The 24,165-nt window shown below is 35.9% G+C and overlaps 2 protein-coding genes across 2 annotated transcripts in view; one reads left to right on the top strand and one right to left on the bottom strand.

Annotated features, from left to right (window-relative positions):
• Window positions 1-2,259, bottom strand: part of LOC117112216 — an 8,156-nt gene extending 5,897 nt beyond the window's left edge. Inside the window, exons 1-2 of the mRNA XM_033255290.1 lie at window positions 2,062-2,259; window positions 1,203-1,424 (exon numbers count right to left, since the gene is read on the bottom strand). Coding sequence (XP_033111181.1) covers window positions 1,203-1,424; window positions 2,062-2,259 — 420 coding nt within the window. The remainder of the gene's footprint in view (window positions 1-1,202; window positions 1,425-2,061) is intronic.
• Window positions 2,156-24,165, top strand: part of LOC117112223 (probable global transcription activator SNF2L2) — a 28,265-nt gene continuing 6,255 nt past the window's right edge. Inside the window, exons 1-23 of the mRNA XM_033255301.1 lie at window positions 2,156-2,311; window positions 3,556-4,791; window positions 5,402-5,495; window positions 6,747-6,968; window positions 7,621-7,957; window positions 8,132-8,258; window positions 8,532-8,705; window positions 9,384-9,557; window positions 10,542-10,733; window positions 11,275-11,457; window positions 12,803-12,894; window positions 14,025-14,148; window positions 14,491-14,654; window positions 14,819-14,996; window positions 15,139-15,267; window positions 15,822-15,935; window positions 16,541-16,654; window positions 17,369-17,476; window positions 18,287-18,373; window positions 19,851-20,040; window positions 20,266-20,453; window positions 21,237-21,467; window positions 22,841-23,137. Of these exons, the coding sequence (XP_033111192.1) occupies window positions 3,571-4,791; window positions 5,402-5,495; window positions 6,747-6,968; window positions 7,621-7,957; window positions 8,132-8,258; window positions 8,532-8,705; window positions 9,384-9,557; window positions 10,542-10,733; window positions 11,275-11,457; window positions 12,803-12,894; window positions 14,025-14,148; window positions 14,491-14,654; window positions 14,819-14,996; window positions 15,139-15,267; window positions 15,822-15,935; window positions 16,541-16,654; window positions 17,369-17,476; window positions 18,287-18,373; window positions 19,851-20,040; window positions 20,266-20,453; window positions 21,237-21,467; window positions 22,841-23,137 (4,740 nt within the window). The 5' untranslated portion in view covers window positions 2,156-2,311; window positions 3,556-3,570. The remainder of the gene's footprint in view (window positions 2,312-3,555; window positions 4,792-5,401; window positions 5,496-6,746; window positions 6,969-7,620; window positions 7,958-8,131; window positions 8,259-8,531; window positions 8,706-9,383; window positions 9,558-10,541; window positions 10,734-11,274; window positions 11,458-12,802; window positions 12,895-14,024; window positions 14,149-14,490; window positions 14,655-14,818; window positions 14,997-15,138; window positions 15,268-15,821; window positions 15,936-16,540; window positions 16,655-17,368; window positions 17,477-18,286; window positions 18,374-19,850; window positions 20,041-20,265; window positions 20,454-21,236; window positions 21,468-22,840; window positions 23,138-24,165) is intronic.

Here is a 24,165-nt window from a genome sequence, read left to right as displayed (position 1 = left end):
CACTCCAGGTTTTCTTTCATTCATTAAACTAAAACAGCCACTCACTGGAAATGTAAGATTAAATTATCAAATATTTGCAAGGGTCTCTAATCATAAGCATTTGCAGAAAGCCTCACCTTTTGTAAATAAAAAAGTATATACTGTATATCCTTAAATAAAAAAGTGTCTATATCCTTAAATAAAAAAGTGTCTATATCTTTAAATAAAGGTTTGGCGTGTACACTCACTAATCATCATAAAAATATATATATATATATAAATTTTAAAAATAGGCATGCTCACAAGTATTTTATAAGGCAGCTTTGGCAAAATAGCTACGTTGTAGCAAAAATTGAAATCCAAGTTATTGGTACTTTCATATTACTTGAGTTTGTAATCTTTAAAATTAGGGCTCACTCATTGAAATTGGACTTCAAGCCTTATTGTAGTTATTGAGAAGTTAGGCACCAGCACTCTTAGTCAAGATAAACATAGTTTAAGTAATCAACTTCCAATGTGTACGCATACATTAATTGTTTAATGGAATTAAAGACCAAAAATAAAATTAAATAAATGGTTTGTTGACCGTTTCCAGAGCTAAGACTTTGGGACATGATTCAGTTATATTAGACTGCTGATTTATAGTGAAAACATTTAAAAAAAAATTATTGTTAGACCATTGTTTGAGCTCTCATATATTCCAACTTATTTACTCAATACTGGCCTGTGCGACAAATTGCCCATCTGCCATGACATGCTTCATATTTTAAAGCTCACAGTATATGGTAATTATTTGCAATTAGATTTATATAGCTCTTTATACCAAAGTCCCAAAGCGCTCGAGATGTGGACTAGCTCGCACAGTAACTCGCTTTTCCCCTAAAGGGTTTCTTTACGTCTGAGTTATCCAGTAAACCGGTACCAGCTTCTCTGGTCTATCCACAACAGGGGCTGTATGGAACAGTACACAAGGGTAACCTCCTTTCTCATCTCGAAAGATGTAGTGAATTCTTTAGATAAAACGCACATGAGACAAATTGTGTACACTGGGCCTACAGTTTAAAGTCCTTATCTAAGAATGACTTGTTCCACCACCAGAACCATACGCGAGCGTGCCATTCGAGCCACCGCCAATATTATGGATGTAGGTTGCGGCGCCCATGCATTAACCGCTTGGCCATGCGACTTGCCGGCAAAGTAAATTTTAAAGAAACGGTTATCACCTGATTCATAAGAAATTCTGATGATTTCAACAGTATTCCTCTGAATTCACTTCGTTCCTGGATGGTTTTTACGACTGTGGAGTGTATAGCATTTGCAGATGGTGAAGAGTGTTGAGCACCTAAGCAAATTTCTGTTGATTTCATTTTGAGAAACTGTACAATTCTCTTGAATAGGTCATCTTCAGACATATTGAGCATATAATGCTTTTTTTTTTTTTTTTGCTAAAAAAAAAAAAAAATAAATAAAATAATGACAGATGTTAAGCAAATTGATATTTATTTTATTCATTTTGGCAAGAAAATACAAAAATATATTACACAAAAATTTTACCAAATACAGCAAAATTTAAACCCCCCCCCCAAAAAAAACCAAAAACATGGCAATATATTACAACGAAACTCAAATCAGTGTCAAGGAATAGCAAAAGCGGCAGTAACCATTCTCACCCAAACAAAAAGGATGTGCTATTCCATACAAAAATAAAAATGAATATTATAAATTTAAAAAAATATATATATAATATTGCCAAGACTGTAAACAATAACAACGTGTTAGCTTTCGTGGGAGAAAGGATTGTATATCTCACACAGACCCTATACACTGGGTCTGACTCTAGGTATAGTAGTATAGCTAATTTTAGGCCCTACACGCCTCCTAGCCTAGGCTAGCTGGTGTGGTAGGTAGGTCTACCTAGAGGCTAGGCAGGCTTAGTCTAAGTTAGTTAGGTAAGCTAGGGATGGTCTCTAAATGTATTAATATATGTAACAGTACATTTATGACAAGAAGTAAGTAATAGGCCAAGGAAACCTGACAAGACCTAGGCTAGGCCTATACTGATCGTCCATCCACAACACCAACCATGATGGATCGTGTAGACTCCACTGCCACCTTGAAAGGTATGCTCGCTGCCGCTAGGCGCGCTAGACTCCAACTATGAACAAGACCGCCCTCTACCCGGTAGCTCGTGGATTGATGAGTGACCCCCCGGCAGCTGAATGAATCCTCCTTTGTGAAGAACGAGCACACAGCGGAAGACAAGGAAAGGCTGTGAATCATTGTGTTTATTCACTTATTTTTCTTTTAGGATTGGTGCCTCATATCAATGACGGTAAGTAGTGTGTTTATTATATATTTCTATTCCCGTTTTAATAGTATTATTTATAGTTCTCTTATTATTTGGCGTGTTTGAATGTTATGGAAATCTCGGCGTCCATTGTTGTCTGACCCTTTTCCTCTTCTTGCCAAGCAAGATTCTTCGCCTAGCCTCTGCTGGGCCTTGCTACTGTAGAGTGCACGACAAAGATCGGACGTAACCTAGCTAGGCCTAGGCCGGTTAATTCATACCAATCATTTCTTGGTTTTCTGCAGAACAAAATGAATATTTAACCTCTTCTTTTTCCGATATAAAATCATATTTCTCTTGATTTGTGTAACTTTGTTTCATTTTTTTTTTTTATTATTCGGCTGTGCGTTTATTAATAATATTATTATATATTGTCGAAATGGATATGTAGGTAGGCCTATGCACTCAAATAAATTCCCCTTAATATCACTCTAAATATGGAACTACAAGACATAACTACCGTGAATACATGTTCCAAACTAGGCATAGGCATAACCTAATCATAATATATAACCAGTGTGTTATGCAGTAGTTATGTTTCTAGTGGGTGTTTATTCAAGGAAAAAATAAATATCTGGTGTGTTTATTCAAATTTGTGTTGGTTTTCGAGATATCCTCTGAGCAAATAAACTACTGTACTTTAAATTGGCCCCCCCCCCTTTCCAACTTTAAAATAACGCCTGCGCAGGAATACGCCTTTTTCACGAATCGGTAGACATCTTGAAGTGATGACAAACATTGCGAATCAGCGGTGCGTAACCAACAGAAATAAGATAAGCTTTTAGGCTGATTTTCGAGACAGCCGTTATAGAGTTATGATTTTTTAAATAACATGATGTCAAAAAATCCGCCCGAAAGCTTATCTTATTTCTGTTGGTTACGCACCGCTGATTCGCACTGTTTGTCATCACTTCAAGATGTCTACCGATTCGTGAAAAAGGCGTATATATATATAGGCCTGTGCATTAATTATCACAACAAATCATTTTATTGTGATATATGTATTTCAATACTTGGAGTATGTATTATACTTTCATTTTATTGTCTACTCCAAGGAGTGAGGGATAGGTCACTGAAGAGCATTATCAAAGATATTTCATGTGGTATCCCATCATTGTCAAACTTTTGTTGGTTGATTCTCCTAGAATTTATTGAAATGTGTATACAGGTTGTTGACATAACATCTAAATCTAATAAATTGCAATTGGAAATTTGTTTTCCTTTTCCAGACTGAACTGTAAAATATGTCTGAGGAAATGATGCCAGGGCAAAGCCCTATGCAAGGGCCAAGCCCCGGTCCGATGCCTAGCCCTGCAGGTTCCATGCAAGGAATGGCACAGCTACCTTCACCGATGCATAACCAGATGCCTGCCTCACAAGATTCAATGAGCTCGCAGGGAAATATGCCGGGACAAGGCCCGATGGGAAGTGCAGGGTCCATGTCAGGACAGAGTGCCATGTCTGGTCAGGGGCCAATTCAGAGTCAAGGTGGGCCAATTCAAAACCAAGGGGGAGTTCAAGGCTCAATGCAAAGTCCAATGCATGGTCCAAACCCAATGCAAAATATTGGAGGTGGCCCAATGACAAGCCAAATGCCTGGACAGATGCCTGGACCAGGGCAAGGGGGACCAATTTCAGGACAAGGTGGACCCATGCCTGGTTCTAGTGGGCCAATGCAGGGGCCAGGAGGACCAATGCATGGACCTAGTGGTCCAATGCAAGGACCAGGTGGTCCAATGCAAGGACCTGGTGGTCCATTGCAAGGACCTGGTGGCCCAATGCAAGGACCTGGTGGTCCAATGCAAGGACCTGGTGGTCCAATGCAAGGACCTGGTGGCCCAATGCAAGGACCTGTTGGTCCAATGCAAGGACCTGGTGGCCCAATGCAAGGACCTGGTGGTTCAATGCAAGGACATGGTGGTCCTATGCAAGGACCTGGTGTACCAATGCAGGGCTCTAATGGTGGCCCCATGCAAGGTCCTATGGGTCCTATGCAGGGCCCTGGTGGGCCGATGCAGGGGCCAGGTGGGCCGATGCAGGGTCCAGGTGGGCCGATGCAGGGTCCAGGTGGGCCGATGCAGGGTCCAGTTGGGCCGATGCAGGGTCCAGGTGGCCCAATGCAGGGTCCTGGTGGATCGATGCAAGGTCCCGGTGGGCCGATGCAAGGTCCCGTTGGGCCAATGCAAGGTCCCGGTGGAACGATGCAAGGGCCTGGTGGCCCAATGCAGGGTCCAAGTGGTCCTATGCAGGGACCAAGTGGTCCTATGCCAGGTCAAGGTGGGCCGATGCAAGGACCTATGGGGGCCATGCAAGGACCAATGACGAGCCCAGGTAGTGGAATGCCACCAGGAAGACAAATGGGCATGCCAGGTATGATGCCACCCCCTAGTGGTCAACATCAAGGACCACCATATGGACAAGGACCTATTCAATTCAACCAAGGAAACTACAGTAAATTACAAAGGGTAAGTCTGAGTTTCTTAGATTGTTATCTATACTGGTAAATAAATAATAAAGACATTAAAGTTATATCATTGAATAGAGAATCCTAGATTCTAAAGTCCTGTCTGGCAGATAATCAAATTGTCTTCGACAAAAAACTGTTTTATGCCCATATACATGATGTGCCTATATATATGGTCATGATGTGATGTCATCATGACCATATTTTGGCATGTCACATGTTTTTGTCAAATGAAAGTAGATAGTCTGTAGAGTCTTGGATGGCTTGATTTTGTTTATTTATTCATTCTGAAAGTAATCAATAGTAAAAACATTTAAGGATAAAAGCACAGGAAAGTACAAAATGCAACTTATTTCAACTGTGGTCTCAAAATGAGAATACTGGTACTAAAATTACAGAATAGTAATAGAACAATCAAAATGGAAACATTACAATAAATACATTTAAAATACTACAAAGACAAATTCAATTTTCAGAAAATTAACATCATCAAAATTAAGCAATATGATGAAGTTCAGATACTGTATATATGGTTCTCCTTTTTAGCCGTAGTTTGAAAAAAAATATTGATTTTGGGTATAATTGTTTGTGGTTTTGTTTTTGCCTTTTAGGCTCTAGAGTCAATGAAGGAACATGGGATGCAGGATGATCGACGTTACAGTCAGTTAATGGCTCTGGCCAATAGGAGTAAGCCACAACATCAAGGTAAGTGGTTATAAAAATGTCAAAAGTCTATTTACTATTACAAATTTTTACCATATTATAAGTCCATGCTGAGTGTGAGCATGCTATTGATGGTAATTTTTGTTTCGAGTATGAGCCCAGGGCAATGGATTTTTTCGCTAAAGGCAAGACTTTTTTATACCTTGTTTAACGAACCAGCCGCCCGCCGAAAATGATGATTTAAAATAAAAATAAAATTTCATTTTTGGCTAATTAGCGCACCCACCATGAAATAATGGAAATTTCAGAAAAAATGAAAGTTTTCTTTATTATTATTACATGCGCCGCTGCCTTGAAATCTCCAAAAATAAGACATGTATATTACTTCCTAATTATGTAAATTTAAAGCATTTAAATTTTAACCATTTAATTACTACATGGTTTACATTCACTAATAACATTTTAGTTTTATTTTCTCCTCCATCTGGATGATTTTGGCAAAACAATTTGCTAAATAAAAAAACAAAATTTAATTTTTATATTTTTGCCCGCCCTCCTCTGACGATCTTTAAAAAAAATAAGTTCATGAAACAAGGTGTAAAAAAAGTCGTGTCTAACACTGCGCTTTTGATATTTTTTCCAAGGTCCCACGAAACGAATGTGTAAAAGTATACATACGCACATGCGTTTGTGGGACAAAACTTCCTAGCTGTTTTCTAAATCACAAAGAATGAATTTTATTATCACTGCATCAGATTAACAAAATTTTGTAATATCCTCAACGACCAAAATATTTATGTATACTGTACTTAAAATTCTGTGCATGAAGTATTGTACAATTTTCTTTTCTTTGCATTTATTATTATTTGTTTTGTTTCCATTAGACTGCAACTGGTGGGTCGACTATTAAATGAGATTCAACACACAGTTAAACAATAATTGTTTATGCACGTTACATTAGGTTACACCCGTAGTTAATAGGGAGGAATCAAGTCAATTAATAAACAGGCCTCCCCCCCCCCCCCCAATTATAGAGCTTTTGGGGTCAGGTTTTCTGTGTTCTTTTGCAGCTCAGATACTCTAAGGCAAAACAATTTAACTTAACGAAAATGTAATAGCAGTTACGTTGTTTTGCCATGGAACGGTCAATCTTTGGTCTTTTTTATTAGAATAATAAAGATAAGGCATTTGTTAACATTAAGGCCATAGAAAATTGGTATTTATTTAAAAGAAGGGGTGTTTAGTTAGAGAGAAACCTGTACTTAGTTATTACAATGTTATATCCTTTGCCAGGATATGGTGGACCAGCAGATGGTATGGGGGATAGTCCAATGTCCGGTCATCAGCAGCAACCCCCACCGTCAAGACAATCATTCCTTCCTCAGCAGCTACAACAGCTCAAAGCACAGATACTGGCTTACAAATACTTAGCCCGGAATCAGCCGATGCCCGATTCGTTGAGATCAGCAGTGCAGGGGAAACACCCGATGCAAAGCCTTCAAAGACCGTCCCCAGGTAAAGTAGGCCTATATTTTGATTTGACTTGTTCTTTTTCTATGTATTTGTCTTCAGGTTTGTTGCTCTAGGTAATTGTAATAGTATGGTAAATTTATTGCTCTCTTTGAAATTGCTGCAGTCCAGGTCAAAGGATGACCTTGAAAATATGTGGGGAACAGAGTGTTGCTATGGAATAAAAACAATTCTTTTTGGCAATTTCGATTAGTTGATTTTTGCCTGTGGTGCATGGGTAAGCATAGTGGACTAATACTGGACCTGAGCATTCAGTCCCTTGTCTGTTGCTTTGGATTAAAGTAAAATAGAACGTGGGCAACTAAGAGCTAGCAATTTTTCAAGTGCTTTCGATCACAAGGTACACTATACCTCTAATCCTGCTACTTAGAGTGGCTGGCATTGTCGAAGGTTGGAAGGGTAACTTCAGTTTAGGTTAAAACAACTCTAGAATGTCCAACATACAGGACTTAAATTATGAAGGCTTCACAAACTACATGTAAAATATAAAGGTCATAGAGGACTATAGAGAAAAGTGTTATTTAAACATCTACTGTTGTGCAAGATTTTTAGAATAAATGTAACTCTTCGATAAGACAAGTACAATATTACTCACTAATAAAAACAATAATTCGATTTTCATAATTTGTTTTTACAGGGATGGTAGGACCCCCTCAACCGCCACAGCCACCACCAGTGAGTTCAAGCCAGAGCAGTGCGAGGACGCCTACTCCACCAGCATCACAGGTTCCTCACTGGATGCCAAAGGGTCCACCACCGCCAAGACAGCAGTCTTCCCCAGCACCGAAGGCCGGCCCACCTACAACTCAACCCAGCCCAGCACCAAAAACTCCACAAGCTGGACAGAAACCCGAGCCGAAGCCTCAGAATTTGACCACGGTGATGCTGATGCAGCCGAAACAGAATCGACTAGTGCCGGTGGCGAAACCTCAGGGAATAGATCCGCTTACTATACTACATGAACGGGAAAACAGGTAACAACTAAGAATTTTAATTTAGTATCTAGTAAAGGTCCGTTGTTTATATTGCCTTTTTTGAATTCTCATTATTTTCACGTCTGGTAGAGCAAAACATCATTCCTATTAAATCTGCAGATTTAAACACTGTCGTAAATGCATTATTGGTTAAACATATTTTTGTTCTTGTAGAATCTCTTCTCGTATTGCTTATCGTCTCCAACAACTCCAGAATTTGCCTGGCTCTTTGCCAGATGACCTCAAACTCAAGGCTACTATTGAAATGAAAGCTCTCCGATTACTCAACTTCCAACGACAGGTAATTAACAACTCAATTGTTGTAGGCTCTATTAAATCTATATGTATAAGTATATATAAAGATAATTATATTTTTATACAAATTTAATGAGCAAATTAGTTTTTCCATTGTAGATGAATGAAAGTTTTCTTATCTTGGGTGAGGAGCCAATTCAGGCATCTTGTGAGGAGTTTGGCACAGTGGTATGGGTTTGCCATATCTTTAACAATTAAAATTAAAACTCGTAACTAGGCTGTATTGAATTACATTCTGTTAATTCGCTGTTCTATATAGTTACGCCAAGAGGTGTCATCTTGCATGAGGCGGGACACAACATTAGAGACGGCATTGAATTCTAAAGTTTATAAGCGAACTAAACGCCAAACACTACGTGAAGCCAGGCTGACGGAGAAACTTGAAAAACAACAGAAAATGGAATTGGAACGCAAAAAGAGACAAAAGCATCAGGTAATAAAACTACAGGTTTTTCTTGATTAGTTTATGTATATCTTAGTTTCCAAATAATCGCTACGCGCTATCGCTGACAGCTTTCAGGAATGCTGATTGGTTGGTTTAATCAGGGAGCCTTTCCGATTGCGTCATGGACTGCTACATCTGCTACGCAGTACAACAATTGCACTGAAAAAACTGTATCAACAGTGTAGTGATTTTATAAAATCCAAGCTTAATCTGTTTTATTTTAATTACACTTAAATATGTCCTGGTTATAAAGTCGAATCCAAAATGGCATTGAAAAATTGTTCGACTTCGATTAAATTTGAGTTAGGCTAGTATAACTGTATTTATTTGTTTATATGCAGCATATTGTTTTTGTAAACAATCATAACATGATTAGGGCTTATTGTTTGAAGGTTTGCTTGGTAAAGTAATAATATATTTAATTGAATGCTTGTGGTACACCATGTAGATGGTTCTGAAAAGAACTGTTGTTACGTTGAGAATATCTCGACGTTTGCATTGAGTTGCTTCTGTCGTCATCAGGAGATTAGTATTAAGGCAGCCGGTATATAGTAAGGATTTTATAATAATTATGTTAAACATGGTAAAAAGAATGGTTACCCTCCTTCTCCCCCCAGTTTTTGGGGAAAAAAAAATTAAAGTTTATTTTAATAACATTTTTTTTAGGAATATCTGAGTAGTATATTACAGCATGCTAAAGATTTCCGTGAATTCCATCGCGGTGTTCAGAGTAAAATCAGTAAGATTACCAAAGCCATCTCCACGTACCATGCGAACACAGAACGTGAACAGAAGAAGGAAACAGAGAGGATGGAGAAAGAAAGAATGCGCAGACTTATGGTATGTTGTATATTATTTACTATCCTCAATTTATGAAATTGCAGTTTGCCGATTTTTATATATATATTGGTACTGTATTACATAATCAGTTATTTTTAATTGACACAGATTGACCGACTGTGTACTATAATAACCCTTTTAAATTGATTGTCAGCCAATTGAAAATACTATACTAAGATTATAGAAAATGAGAGTATTTATGCTTAGCTGCCTGGGCTCCAATCTTGGCTGTTTTTTTTTCTTTCACTCACTTTATTTATGGTTTTTATTCAAAATTCAATTGTGAAAATACAAACATTTGAAAAAACATGAAACATTGCATTGCATAAGAATTTAAAAATTGCCAAATAATAAATTATAGAGAATGTTCTCTAAATTACAAATTATTTATAAGCAAAGTTCACCAAAAAAAATGACAGAAACCCATGGTGAATGATTATGTCTGACTTATTCAAATAAACATTTTCTTATGACTTAACTATTTCATTTAAAATAACATTTAATTCTCTTATATCAAAAATGTGTGTTTAAAAAATTATATACTTTTCTTGAAAGCGTTCTCAATTGTCTAAGTATATTTTATATCACTAAATTTTCTTATTGTTTATTTCATGTCATGAGACTTCCATTCAGCCAGCATTCCCAGGCTTCTATACATTTGTTAAATAATTGTTGATTATACATTGTTTATTCACAATAACAAGTGGTATACTTAATGTAATACGCACCTCATTTTTAATTACCTCGTTTTTAATTGGCTAGTTATAACTTTGATTTTAATCTGATTGGTCGGTTTTTATTTGCTTTCTGTTCTGTAAATATTGTAAACATATATGGATGGGTTAGATTTTCTCATCAGTTTTCTTGAAAATGATCAAAATAGATCAAAACGTTGAATCTCAAAATGTCTCTGTCTCTTTTCAGACTTACTGTCTTTTTGTTTAAAAAAAATGATTGTATAATTAAATGTTTTGTGTATTGTAGGCTGAAGATGAAGAGGGCTACAGAAAACTTATTGATGAGAAGAAGGACAAACGTCTACATTTCTTGCTCAGTCAGACGGATCAGTACATCGCTAACCTCACTGATCTGGTTCGACAACATCAGGAGACAATGAAGAAGAAAAAGAAATCCAAGAAAAAGAAGAGGAGGAGGCCAGACCCCTCTATGGATGGGGTAGGTGCAACGTCTTCTGTCATTGGCAGTTTTCCAGGGACGGATTTAAGGGGCCCCACCCCTTTTGGAAATTAAAAAAAAAAAATGACAAAAACAAAGAATGAAAAAGAAATAATTGTTATTTTCATGCATCTATAAAACAAGAAAATTGCGGGGGAACGCCCCTGAACCCCCTAGGGTAGTGTTTTCTCAATTGACCCCATTTTTGGTGCCCCCCTTTTGAACATCTGGATCCGCACCTGCATTCTACTATATCCAGGAATTCATATCAGAAATCTATTTTTATACATAATATAAAAATGTTTCCAGTCTTGTCTCTAAAACCGAATAATTAGTGCTTTGTATTCATGCAATGGAAAGGATATCTTCATTCGTTGAATGAATGACTGACTGACTGTCCCATTCAGCTCATGAAAATATTCTTCCCATTGCACTTACATACATTCATTATTTGTATAATAATACCCGATTCACATAAGAGTGCTACATTTTAAGCTATTTAAAAATTATTTGTTTTGTCACCTTTTTTTTTTTCACTTAGCTTGATGATGAAAACAGCCAGAGCAGTGATTTGATCGTCAAAGTTATTGAAACAGCCACCGGTAAGCTAATCAGTGGCCCTGACGCTCCACGGGCCAGTCAACTTGATGCCTGGCTTGAAATGCATCCCGGATACGAGGTCGCTCCCCGTGATGATGATTCGACCTACGATAGCTCGGAGGAGGTGAGTCAACATGAGTCAGAATTTAAAAGATATATATTTTATATTTAAATATATATTGTGTATATTATTATAATTATTATTATTATTATTATTATTATTATTATTATTATTATTATTATTATATTATTAATATTATTATTATTATTATTATTATTATTATTATTGTGTATATTAAATGTATATTGTGATCAACCTCCTAGTCCACATATCCAGGCGCTTTATATCCATTGGCAAAAAGCGTTATATAAATTTCTTTATTTTGATTTTTAGGTATTTTATTATAGTGACAAATTTGTAGTAAATAATAAATAATGTATTTGTTAGCAAATATTTGTATTTTTTCTACAAGAAAAAGCAAACAAATTAAAAAAAAACGTGAGTGAATTTATCTTTATTTTTTGCCAGATGCCCTACAACTTAGTCTGAAGTTGTTGTCTGATGTAAGATATTGCCATTCTAGGCCTCTGTGGGTTATTTTTATTCCATTTGATGAGTATTTAAAAAAAAAAATAAATTAATTAAAAAAAATCTTTTTCCACCCGTCCCTATTTATCATTTTTAAAAAAAGGAGGGTAAACAAACAATTTATTTTATTTAGCCTACCATTCAGCAGGGACCAAATAGCCAAATCTATTGATGAACTTGTAGGACAATTCGGAAAGCTCGGAGAGGACTCTTACATACTCGTAGCAGCTTTGAACTCGTGGCGCTAATTTCGAACATGTTCAAAATTACCGCCACGAGTAGATAACTCATAGTAAGCTTGAAAAACTCGTAGGTAGCTCGTAGAGTACTCGGTGTACTCCTACCTAGCTCGTACACTACTCTGGATACTCGTCGGCGGTTTTGTCATCTACGAGTTTGATGCGAGCACCCCGAAACGAGTACGAGTAAGTACGAGCGCACCGAGTTGGCTCGTACCTAACTCGTATCTAATTCGGTACAAACTTGTTACTCTCTTAATAATCTCATAGTTAACTTGGTGTTCTGCTCGGCATAATTCGTACATAACTTGTAACCAATTCCATAAAATCGTACCTCACTCGTAGCTAACACGTAATAAGTTTTAAATCGTAGAAATCGTATGACTCTTAGGTGAAATAAACCTAGGTGGGAGAGGGGCTTTACTAATGCCAAAGTTATGAGTAAAAGTATTACAGCTTCTCTGTACTAAAGTATGCAATACTACCACATTCTTATGCTTATTACTCAGTTTAATATTTGGTGATAATATGCTGGTTTTGTGATGGCGAGCCTCATTAATATTGTTATAAAAATAATTATTTTTATTCTTAATATTATACCTTGATTTACAAATAAATTAAATATGGGAATATTTTTACAGGAAGAGGATGAGGAGGATGCCGAAGAAGAGGAAGAGGACACAGAAAAAGAACAAGAACCCAATGAGGTGGAAGAATACCATGGCGAAGAGCAGTAAGTGACTTGTACTGTAATTTATATGGCCTAGTTCAGACTAGGGGGATTAACTCGGCTCAACTCACCGGGTTTATCCACTTGTCAGTTTGAACTAGGTGGCTTATTTCAAGCCACCTTGAGATGACCTTACCTAGTAACTAGACCTGGCGTGCCACCGTGTTTAACTTTTCTAAGCCTGACTTTAATCGCTGCCGGGGTGGAGGGGGGGGGGGTCTGGCGTTGGCCTCATGTAAAAAAAATGTCCAATCAGCATTCAATTACGTGTGCTTTGAGCGAGTGTACGAAACTCGTTTCCTGTTTACGGTTAATAAATCTACAAATTCTTCCGTCTGGCTAATTCCGTTAGTCTTAACGCTCGGCAAGGATAGTTCAGGCTCAATGTTGAGCCAGGTTTAACGTAAGCCTGGCTTATCTCCAAATTTGAACGTAGCCTTAATTAATAATCCAACATGGGGTGGTTTATTAAAATATGATTTTGTTGGTTCACTTAATGTATATTGCTTGATTTAATAATACAACATTATTGACACTTTATCAGTTGCTTAATTTGATATAGAAATTTTATTTGAATATTGGCACATGATTGGTTAATTATTTGAATATTTCCACATAATTGGTTAATTATTTAAATTTTTGGCATGTGATTGGTAAATTATTTGAATACTGGCTCATGATTGGTTGATTATTTAAAATTTTGGGACATAATTAAATGCTTAATTTGATTTTGAAACATTTGAATTTTGTTGCTTAGTTAATGATTTGAATATTGACACATGATTGGTTAATTATTAGAATACTGGCACATGATTGGTTGATTATTTGAATATTGGCACATGATTGGTTACTATTTTGATTTTGAAACATTTCAATTTTGTTGCTTAGTTAATAATTTGAATATTGACACATGATTGGTTAGTTATTAGAATACTGGCACATGATTGGTTAATTATTAGAATACTGGCATGTAATTGGTTGATTATTTGAATATTGGCACAGGATTGGATGCTATTTTGATTTTGAAACGTTTGAGTATTTTTGTTGCTTATAGTTAATTATTTGAATATTGACATATGATTGGTTAATTATTTTGAGAATTAATTTATGATTGGTCTGCTTTGTAACAATAGTGAGAATTCATTGGAAGATGACGAATACAAAGGGCGTAATTACTACACTAGCGCTCATACAGTCACTGAGAAGGTAGTTTCACAGCCAGAAATGATGGTCAATGGAACACTGAAGGAATACCAGGTAATATACTTACAAGGTTGCAAATGATATATATAATATTTCTATCAATCTTTATCTTCCATCATAAAAAGATTGCAAATTAATATGGAGGATGCGTAACTAAGGCACAGGGTGACAGAGTGTTGTACTACCTTAACAAAAATAGACATAATGATTTTATTTATATAATATTAATATTATACATTTATATTTATGCGAATCAATCATACATACTACATAGTTTGTTTGGTCCTTTATATCTAAAAAGTGTATGTTAGTTTGGTGCTAATATTTGAAATAATACAATACAATACAATATAATATACAATATAACTAATTAATACCAATATTATTTGCTATTAGATCAAGGGCTTGGAGTGGATGGTATCTCTGTACAACAACAACCTAAATGGTATATTGGCCGATGAGATGGGCTTAGGAAAGACCATCCAGACAATTGCTTTGGTTTGCCATCTTATTGAGAAGAAGCGAGTCAGTGGACCATTCTTGATCATCGTACCACTGTCGTAAGTTTCACCTACTAAAAAAAAATCCTAATATTCAACATAGTATAATTATATTCTTATCGTTTTTAATTCTAGATGTTTAGTATTTGCCAGGAAATGTTAATTTTTCTCCCAATAAGTTTTTGGATGGGTAAAATTATAATGTTGATTTTTTTTTTCTATAGTACCTTGTCAAATTGGAGTATGGAGTTTGATAAGTGGGCCCCAACCTGTGTCAAGGTCGTGTACAAGGGTTCGCCAACCGTGCGCCGTCTTCTCGGACAGCAGCTACGAACAACCAAATTCAACGCCCTTTTAACTACGTACGAATATGTAATGAAGGACCGTTCAGTCCTAGCTAAGGTGAGGTTGAATTAGTATTTTATTTTATTATGTTCAATTTTCAGATAATTTTACATAAGATATATCTCAACATCTCTTGAGTCCAGTTCAAACTATCACAATAAACACATGACTTGCCTAAATATAGTAATTTTTTTTTTAGATTCGTTGGAAGTATATGATTGTTGATGAAGGCCACAGGATGAAGAATCATCATTGTAAACTAACTCAGGTGCTAAATACTCATTATATTGCTCCTCATCGTATATTGCTCACTGGAACACCCCTACAGGTAAGTGGAATAATCCAATTTATAATCATTTTGAAATATTTATGTGATTTTATCAAGAATTATTTTAATAGTTACCAGTCTTCTCAAAGGAGCATGCCTCTATTATTGAATAAATTTTTTTGGAAAATATCAAATCACATAAAAAACAAAAACAAGATAATGTATTAAATGCTTGCGGTACACCACATAGATAGTTCTGAAAAGAACTCTTGCTTTTGTTTAGAGTGTCTGAATGTTCTGATTGAGTTGCCTTTATCATCATCAGAATGAGAATAATACCTGCAGAGAGTCCAAACGGAAAAACTTATATGATTGGAAGATTTTTTTATAGGCCTCAGGTTTTTGATTGATTTTTACAAGTTATGATTGATAAAATGAAAGATTGGCAAGAGAATTTATGTATGCTTTTTTTGTGAACTTTTTTTTTTTTTTTTTGGTTATGTTTACTTTATATTGTATATTGTATATTTTTTTGCTTGATTACAATGGTCAACATCAAACATACTTTTAGTTATGACCCTTGTAATACATATGTCGTTTTTCTCTCCATGCAGAATAAACTGCCAGAATTGTGGGCTCTCTTGAACTTCCTACTGCCAAGCATCTTCAAGTCTTGCAGTACATTTGATCAGTGGTTCAATGCACCGTTTGCTATGACTGGTGAAAAGGTAAGGTATTTAACATAATTAATAACCTGGAAGTTTCTTAGTTCCTCCAGTAAAAAATCCTGCATTGTGCATAAGCCCTCATTCTGATTTATGCCCAATTTTACTTACCACCACTTTTTCAGGCAAAAGCCCTGGGTACGATTTGAATCGGTAGATTAGCTGACTCTCAGAAGAATTAAGTCTTGGAAGAGATCAACTCAAATTGCCTTTTCATTGGTCATCCCTGAACATTTCAGAACATGCTGTTGGTTTAAAGATTGTCACTTTTTCGTAAAAAGGGAATTTTACCGGTTATTATAAAGCCTATCTCCCAAATTGGCCCATTTTTGTGTTTGAGGGTGATCTGCTTATACCAGAGGAACTCATTACTCCATATGAGGCTTGCCATACAAAAACCACCATTAGTGCACCTTTTTGTGGTGGGAACACAAAAGGGCAGTCTATCCCTATGACAATAATTGGCAGATGTGTCATCCTTAATTGGTGCTTCATCTAACCCTTGGTTAGAGATAACTGGAGTGTTAAAATTCTGTGAAAACTGAGGGATATAAAGTACTTATGTTTTTTTTGGGGCAGATTCTAAAATTTTGTTTTCTTTATCAAAGGTTGAACTGAATGAAGAAGAGACCATTCTGATTATCCGCCGTCTTCACAAGGTGCTTCGTCCGTTCTTGCTACGTCGTTTGAAGAAAGAGGTGGAGAACCAATTGCCAGAGAAGGTAAGCATTTCTTGGTATGGATGGGTTCATTCCTTGTGAACACCAAGGATAACCTACAACAGCCTGAAGAAGACTTATTTCCAGTGGGGTCCTTCTGGTGGTGATTGAGCAGTACACCGAGAGACAATCCCCTACTCTTTTCCGAAGAGTGTACTGCGTTTTTGACGTGCCCATGGGCCATTTTTAGCACACAGGACCAACAGCTTAAATGCCTCATCCGAAAAACGGTGCGCTTTTGTAACTTGCATTTCAGCCCTCCAGTTGAAACACGAGCAGTGATGGGAATTGAACCAGCGTACACACAGTGTCTACGTGGCTACCACTAGTTTAACCGACTGAGCCAGCTGATCTCACTCTAAAGACGTAATTGTTTATAATGCACTGCAAAGTGATGTGTGCTACCGATTGTTTTAAAAGTACAAAACTTGCTATTTTCGAAAATTCCTTTCCAGACTCACATTTTATTTGACAATGTGAAATTCCTAAATATGGTCATGATGACATCACATCATGTCTATGTATCGGCATACAAAAGTTTTTTTGTTGAGCTGGTGATTTTCAACTTGATATAAATAATGCTTTATTTTTTATTAATTTGAATATTTACTGTAATATTATTTTTTCTATTACTCAAGACATTGTGATCATTTATTGATTTTTTTTTTTTTTTTTTCAATTTGGAATATTAAATGAGTTTAAAATGTTTGTGTTTAGGTTGAGTACATTATCAAGTGTGATATGTCTGCATTGCAACGTCTTCTGTACCGCCACATGCAGGCTAAGGGTGTGCTACTAACTGACGGATCAGAGAAAGGAAAACATGTAAGTTGTAAATTTTGAGTGGAGCTGTACCATGGTGGTTTAAATGCATGCTTTCCAATCCAAACAACACATAATTGTATGTGTTTTCAAACAATTTAGAATGTACAGGATAGGTAAACTTTGCCTAATTTGCTGACTGTGCTCGATAAATTTTATTCTCTCATCCCTGTAAACTTGTATTTATGTATAATTTGTTATTACTAATTTATGTTCTTTTACTTTTACAATAGTTGTAAATATATTTTTATATGTTTTTAAAAAAAGTTGATGAAAAAAAGGGTGGTCTTGTTGAACCACATGAAATGGAAAAAAAAAAAAAAATAATAATAATCTTGCATTTATATAATGCATATTGTGCACAGCGCTTCTTTGTGCTTTTCACCAAATTTTAAAATAAAACCTTGAAATTAATGTAAGGTGTTGCTGGCACACAGTACTAGCTCTCAAGTAATCAGTCATCCTCCTTTCCGCTGGCACAATCTTGGACCCCCCCCCTCCTATCTAGTGAAACAATGAAAGGAGCAGGCCTCACATTTGCCTTTCCACAGACTACCGGGTGCTTGAGAGTCCGCACCCAATATGGTGGCTTAAAGGGACAGAGCAGACCCCCATCTACATATCTAAAAAAATGACACAAGAAATTATAATAATTAAACAACAAATGGGTTTCTTAGAGTAAACAAAATACACAAATATGTCATTCCAATGATGTTTAACTTAACTCATTGTCATTTTGTTTCTTTTTTTTTTGATAATTATGTTGTTTATTTATATATTTGTTGTTTAATGGTTGATGTTTTTGCTCTGTAGGGTAAAGGTGGCACCAAACTTCTAATGAACACGATTATGCAGCTGCGAAAGATCTGCAACCATCCATTTATGTTCCAGCAAATAGAGGTAATTAACTACAGATTATCGTTAACCGAAATAACGATTAATTGCTTGACCAAGAGCTGTTGGCCTCTTTCAACTCTTGCTAAACCTCTTTGCTTTTTAATGCTTAGTGTTATCCTGCCAATTTATTTATTATTAATTGTAAATACCTGATTAAGTAATAGTTGTTGATTTTCCTTTTAAAATGACAGGCTAACTTTATTACGTAATAAAAATATACTTTCTGGTGTTAAATGATAAGCAAATTTATTAGGGAGATAAGAATTGATTTTCCTTTAAAATTATTAGAAAAATTAAAAGAGAATAGGGTTTAATTTTTGTTTAAATTGCAATCAAATATACTATGGAAATGGGTTTGAATTTCCGTTGAAGGATAAGCAGAGTCACTGGGGGATAAAAGTAGATTTTCATCTAAATGATAGGCCAAATTCAGGAAATATGAGTGGATATTCTTTCAGAAGATAAGCTAAATCAATAAGCAAATTTATCAGGGAATAGGAGCTCATTTTCTTGTAAATTATTTGCAAACTTATTTATAAGGGAAAAGAAGATTATTTTCTTTATGATATGCAAAATCATTAAAAAATGTAAAGTACTAATTCAGATTACTTTTTCAGTATATGAAATTGATTTAAGATTATCTGGGTTAGGTCATCGATGCAAGAACCTACATAATTAAGCCTTTTTATTATCATAGGTTGAAGTTGGAAGAGAAAAAATAATGTCTTCAACCCAAACTGGCAAAAATTAACTTGAGATAGGCAAAATCACGAAGGAATATTTTTGCTTTAATTGATAAAAGTCCTATTTGGAAATAGAAATTAAATGTATTTTTAAATGGCATGATTCAGGAAAAGGATTTTATATTTATTGATAATGATTTATAAGTGAATACCAGTTGATTGTGTGAATAATAAAATAAATACTTAGGCAAGTCAAATGGCCTGAACGGTTGATGCAAGGGCACTGCATCGTACAGCCACAGCCATAATATCAGTGTTGGTTTGATGGGCATGCCTGCCTATGACTCTGATGTTGGAAAAAGCTTTTTTCGGATAAGGCCTATAAACCGTAGGCCCAGTGTAAAACTGGCTTATGCGCACTAAAAAGAACCCAGTACATTTTTTGAGATGAGTAGGGGGTTACCCAGGTATACTGGTCCATACAGCCCCTGTTGTGGACAGGCAAGAGTACCTGGTACTGGTTTGCTTTGTAGTTCAGACATGAAATGAGGCCTAGGGGAGAAGGAATATACTGTATGAGCCAGTGCACACCTCAAGCTCTTTGAGACTTCAGTATTTTTATCCATACACGACTTCATACTCTGTCGAGCTATTTTGGTTTAGTTCTTAAGCTCAACAATACGATTTTCGTGTATAGTGGTGAAAGAATTGGTAAGAACAGGGCGGCGACGAGACTTCAGTATAAAAACGTAACTATATTATATTTAACTAAAACCTATTAAATTTTTATCTTGTAGGAATCGTACTGTGAACACATTGGCCTGTCTGGTAGCATGATCCAGGGCCCCGATTTGTATCGCGTTGCCGGTAAGTTTGAGCTCCTCGATAGAATCCTGCCGAAACTGAAACGAACCAAGCATAGAGTGTTGCTGTTTTGTCAGATGACGAATCTTATGACCATACTGGAGGATTACTTTGCATACAGAGGTATATATTATTTTTACTTATATGATTTATACAGTGCACATATTCATAAAACGCTTTTTTTCCTGGTAGTTGGACACCATCACACATCGTTCAACCTCTTCTGCTCCCTATCAACATAAAGCTATAACTCTGTGCAATTCAGCACAAAGACACTACAAATTATAGGTTATACTCCAATCTGCCCCTTTATATTTTCCTCTATAATATAATTTTTTTTTATATCAGGTTTCAGATACTTGCGTCTGGATGGCTCGACCAAGGCTGATGATCGTGGGGAATTGTTGAAGGTGTTTAACATGTCGGACAGCCCGTACTTTGTCTTCCTCTTGAGTACCAGAGCCGGAGGCCTAGGCCTGAATCTTCAGGCTGCTGATACTGTCATCATATTTGACAGTGATTGGAATCCACATCAGGTACAAAAATTACGATCCCAGTGGGAGCATGTGTCTGCTACTGTTCATGTGTTTTTAGTTTTTTTTTTGGCTACTGTAGTGACTTTTTAGTGAACTATCTATGACCAGTCTTATTTAGCTTTCTCTGTTGTTGAAAATTCAGTTGATAACTTACTGTAGGACATATCTTATCTAGTATGGTATCGTCATATTTTGTAGACTTGCTTTTCATTTTTATCTTTAGCTCAAAATAATAAAAATAAATTTGGCTCCTTTGAAATTGAGGGGTTGATATTGTATGCAAATTTTATGCCGATTAATTATGCAAATTAGCCCTAATTTTTGGGATAACACTGAGATGTACACAGATACTCTTCCCTTCTTATTTTTAGCAAGTTGATCGACCGTACCTTCTCCCTGCCAAAAATGTATGTAGGAATTAACCTGTTGCATAAAAGCATTGTGTTTTTAAATGCGCGGTCGTTCCAAGGCAGAACAACGCAAGTGCACAAATATATAATAGTAATTACGTTGTTTCAATTCAATTCAATTCAATATAACCTTTATTCATCCACACAAATTCAAAAGTATAATTTTTATCATTCAAAGTAGAATTACAACGTGGACAAGGGACAGTTATAAAGCAGAAGGCTTGTCTAAACTGCCCCTTAACAAAGACATGTACACGTGAAAAAAATAAAATAAAATAAAGAGGAAAACATAATAAAAGTGCTGTGGGACGGCCGCGCGTTGTGATTGCTATGGCTTGCTGCGGCTACATGCTACAACTTTTTTTGGTTTTAGGATTTGCAAGCTCAAGATCGTGCTCATCGTATCGGGCAACAGAATGAAGTACGTGTTTTGAGACTGATGACCGTGCAGAGTGTGGAGGAGAAGATCTTGGCAGCCGCACAGTACAAGATGAACATGGACAAGAAGGTTATTCAGGCAGGAATGTTTGACCAGAAATCAACCAACTCCGAACGTAAGGCTTATCTTGCACGAATCATCGAACAAAATGCCGATAATGCTGAGGTAATTTATTGATATTTTAGGGTGATTAATGGTAAACATTTAACCATCTTCGAGAAAAAACTTTTTGTTTTTCAAAATTTTACCATCTTAATGTAGTGTTTTGAAAAGCCCTCCATTCTCCCCACCCCCCATCCCCACAACATCCAATTCATATAAAAATCTCTTATCCAAACTACAAATAAGGTAATAATAAAATACAGCAAATGGAAATCATCAAAATAGAGAAAAAAATGATTAATATAAAAATTAACATTAACCCTTTCACTGCGTGTACCCGGTAATACCGGGTATAAACACATACTGTTGAATTGCGCGTACCCGGTACTACCGGGTATGTAGAAAAAATATTGTTAAAAATCAGGAAGAGGTTCTGCGCCCTCTATAGTTTTTTTCTATGAACTATAATTAACCTTTTATCAGAAAAAAAGTGTTTTCGAGTGGTTAGGCGCAAAATGGCGGGTGCACGGCCTCAAAACAGACGGTACAATGTTGACGAAGCTATGGACCAGATCTTTGCAGATACGGATAGTGAAGATAACTTTGAATTGGATGATTCTTGCATTTCTTTTCCCCCAGTCGACTATGGTAGTGACGACAGTGATTCTAAGGACGAAAACTATGATTCTCTCAACTTGGGAGGCCCTGCACAGGGTCAAGGTGGCAATGCCTTGTCCGCAGATTTCCTTTCCACATTTCCCACAATAGAACAGGCTAATTTTTAAAATAAATACAATACATTTTATAATAAAGTAACCGTATGATGTTTGCAACTGTCTCTTATACACATCTAGATGTGTATAAGAGACAGCCATTCTCCCCACCCCCCATCCCCACAACATCCAATTCATATAAAAATCTCTTATGCAAACTACAAATAAGGTAATAATAAAATACAGCAAATGGAAATCATCAAAATAGAGAAAAAAATGATTAATATAAAAATTAACATTAAGTAATTATAAAGTACTATTATTATTATTGGAATTGTTCTTATTACTATTACATTTATTATAATTACCGTTATTACTATTGATGTCAGGAAAGCTTAAATAATGTGTGTTGATTAAACAGAAATTTATATACTGTATTACTACATTTCTCCCTTCAAGACCACTTTTAGGACTGGGGATTCTATGTGGTCTTCATCAGCTTTGGTCTCTCATTAGAATAATAAAGATAAAAGAAATTTGTCTTTAATTGGAGGTGGTCCTTAATTAGAGGGGTCTTTATTTGTAGTTAGACCTGTATATTCAAAGAACAACATTGAAATTGTATTACCTTTGAAATTCGTAGTAAATAAAATATGATTAAATATGCGGGACGCTAATAGCGTGACATTTAATTGCAACTTTAATATTTACGACCTTCTTTAGGAGGAGAACGAGATTCCTGACGATGAAACTGTCAACCAGATGATAGCGCGTACCGAGGAGGACTTTGAGATTTATCAGCGGATGGACATTGAGAGACGGCGGGAAGAGGCAATGGCTCCAGGACGGAAGCCTCGTCTCATGGAGGAGGAAGAACTGCCTTCGTGGCTGATGAAAGATGAGAAGGAAGTAGAGAGGTTGACAAGTGAGGAGGAAACAGAGAAACTCTTTGGAAGGGGCTCAAGGCAGCGTAAGGATATCGATTACTCGGACGGCCTCACCGAGAAGGAGTGGATTAGAGTAAGTGTCAAGTCTTTTTTTTATATACTTTCGCTTTTGGTTTTGCGTGATTCTTGCAATGTCAATTTCAAGTATATCTCAAGATTTATTTCTTATTAAAGCGGAACTATGTTGTCAACTATTAATATTATGAATTTTGAAAAACATATATTTTTCTTTTTTCAGTTTTCCACAAATTTTAATAAAAATTGTCCTCTTTGGTACATCATATATCTAGCTGTTTGCAGTTGTTTTTATATTTAATTTTCTTAAGTTCATTTTGTTTTAAATATTTATTCATTCATTCAATTATTTATTTATTTATTTTGTTTATTGAACATATCCAATTGAACTTGCCTAAGTCGAATCCAAAATGGCATTGAAAAGTTGTTCGACTTAAACACAACAATTTGGCATGTAAAATAAGATCGAGTTGGAAATTGTTTGAGTTAGGCAGAGTCGACTTAAAGGCAAATTTAACTGTATTTCATATTTAACAGGGAATAACTCTCCAGTTTTGGGAAAGAATAATGCTTTTGTTTTTTTATAGTTTTCCTATTAGCTAAGTTGTCAATACGCTCAACATGTTGACTGCCAAGCCTTTTTGCCTAGTTTCAACCCACACACAAAAGCATAAAGGACACCACCATAATGAAAGTCATTCCCATCAACTGTAGTGAAACACGAACAAATGTACAGTAGTTATTTTTAGATAATTTCTTCCGGGTTCTCCCCTGAACCTCGAGAGCGAGAGTTTGTGTTCTAGTGACCACTACCAGTGAGTTAGTGTGCCATTACAATAATGTTATGTTGGACAGGTGAACCTTGGCGGCCTAAGTGAACCCCGTAGGACGCAAACTTGCGTCCCTTGCCGTGAATGTGTTAAAAGATGTTAACTTGGTACCCATTGATTAAAATGTATGAATTTATTGATAGAATTTGTAATTCTAATGTTAAATTACTTTGTTAATGTATTTTTTTTAATATTAGCAAATTTGTCTGGTACTGATGTAATTATTTTCTTGCCTCGTCTGTAATCCAGACATTGA

Source organism: Anneissia japonica, unplaced genomic scaffold (assembly GCF_011630105.1).
Source record: "Anneissia japonica isolate Jap-2015-1 unplaced genomic scaffold, ASM1163010v1 scaffold287992_len753583_cov170, whole genome shotgun sequence".
In the NCBI taxonomy this organism is placed as follows: domain Eukaryota; kingdom Metazoa; phylum Echinodermata; class Crinoidea; order Comatulida; family Comatulidae; genus Anneissia; species Anneissia japonica.
The sequence above is the reverse complement of the archived record's forward strand: the minus strand, read 5'-3'. Positions and strand labels throughout refer to the sequence as shown.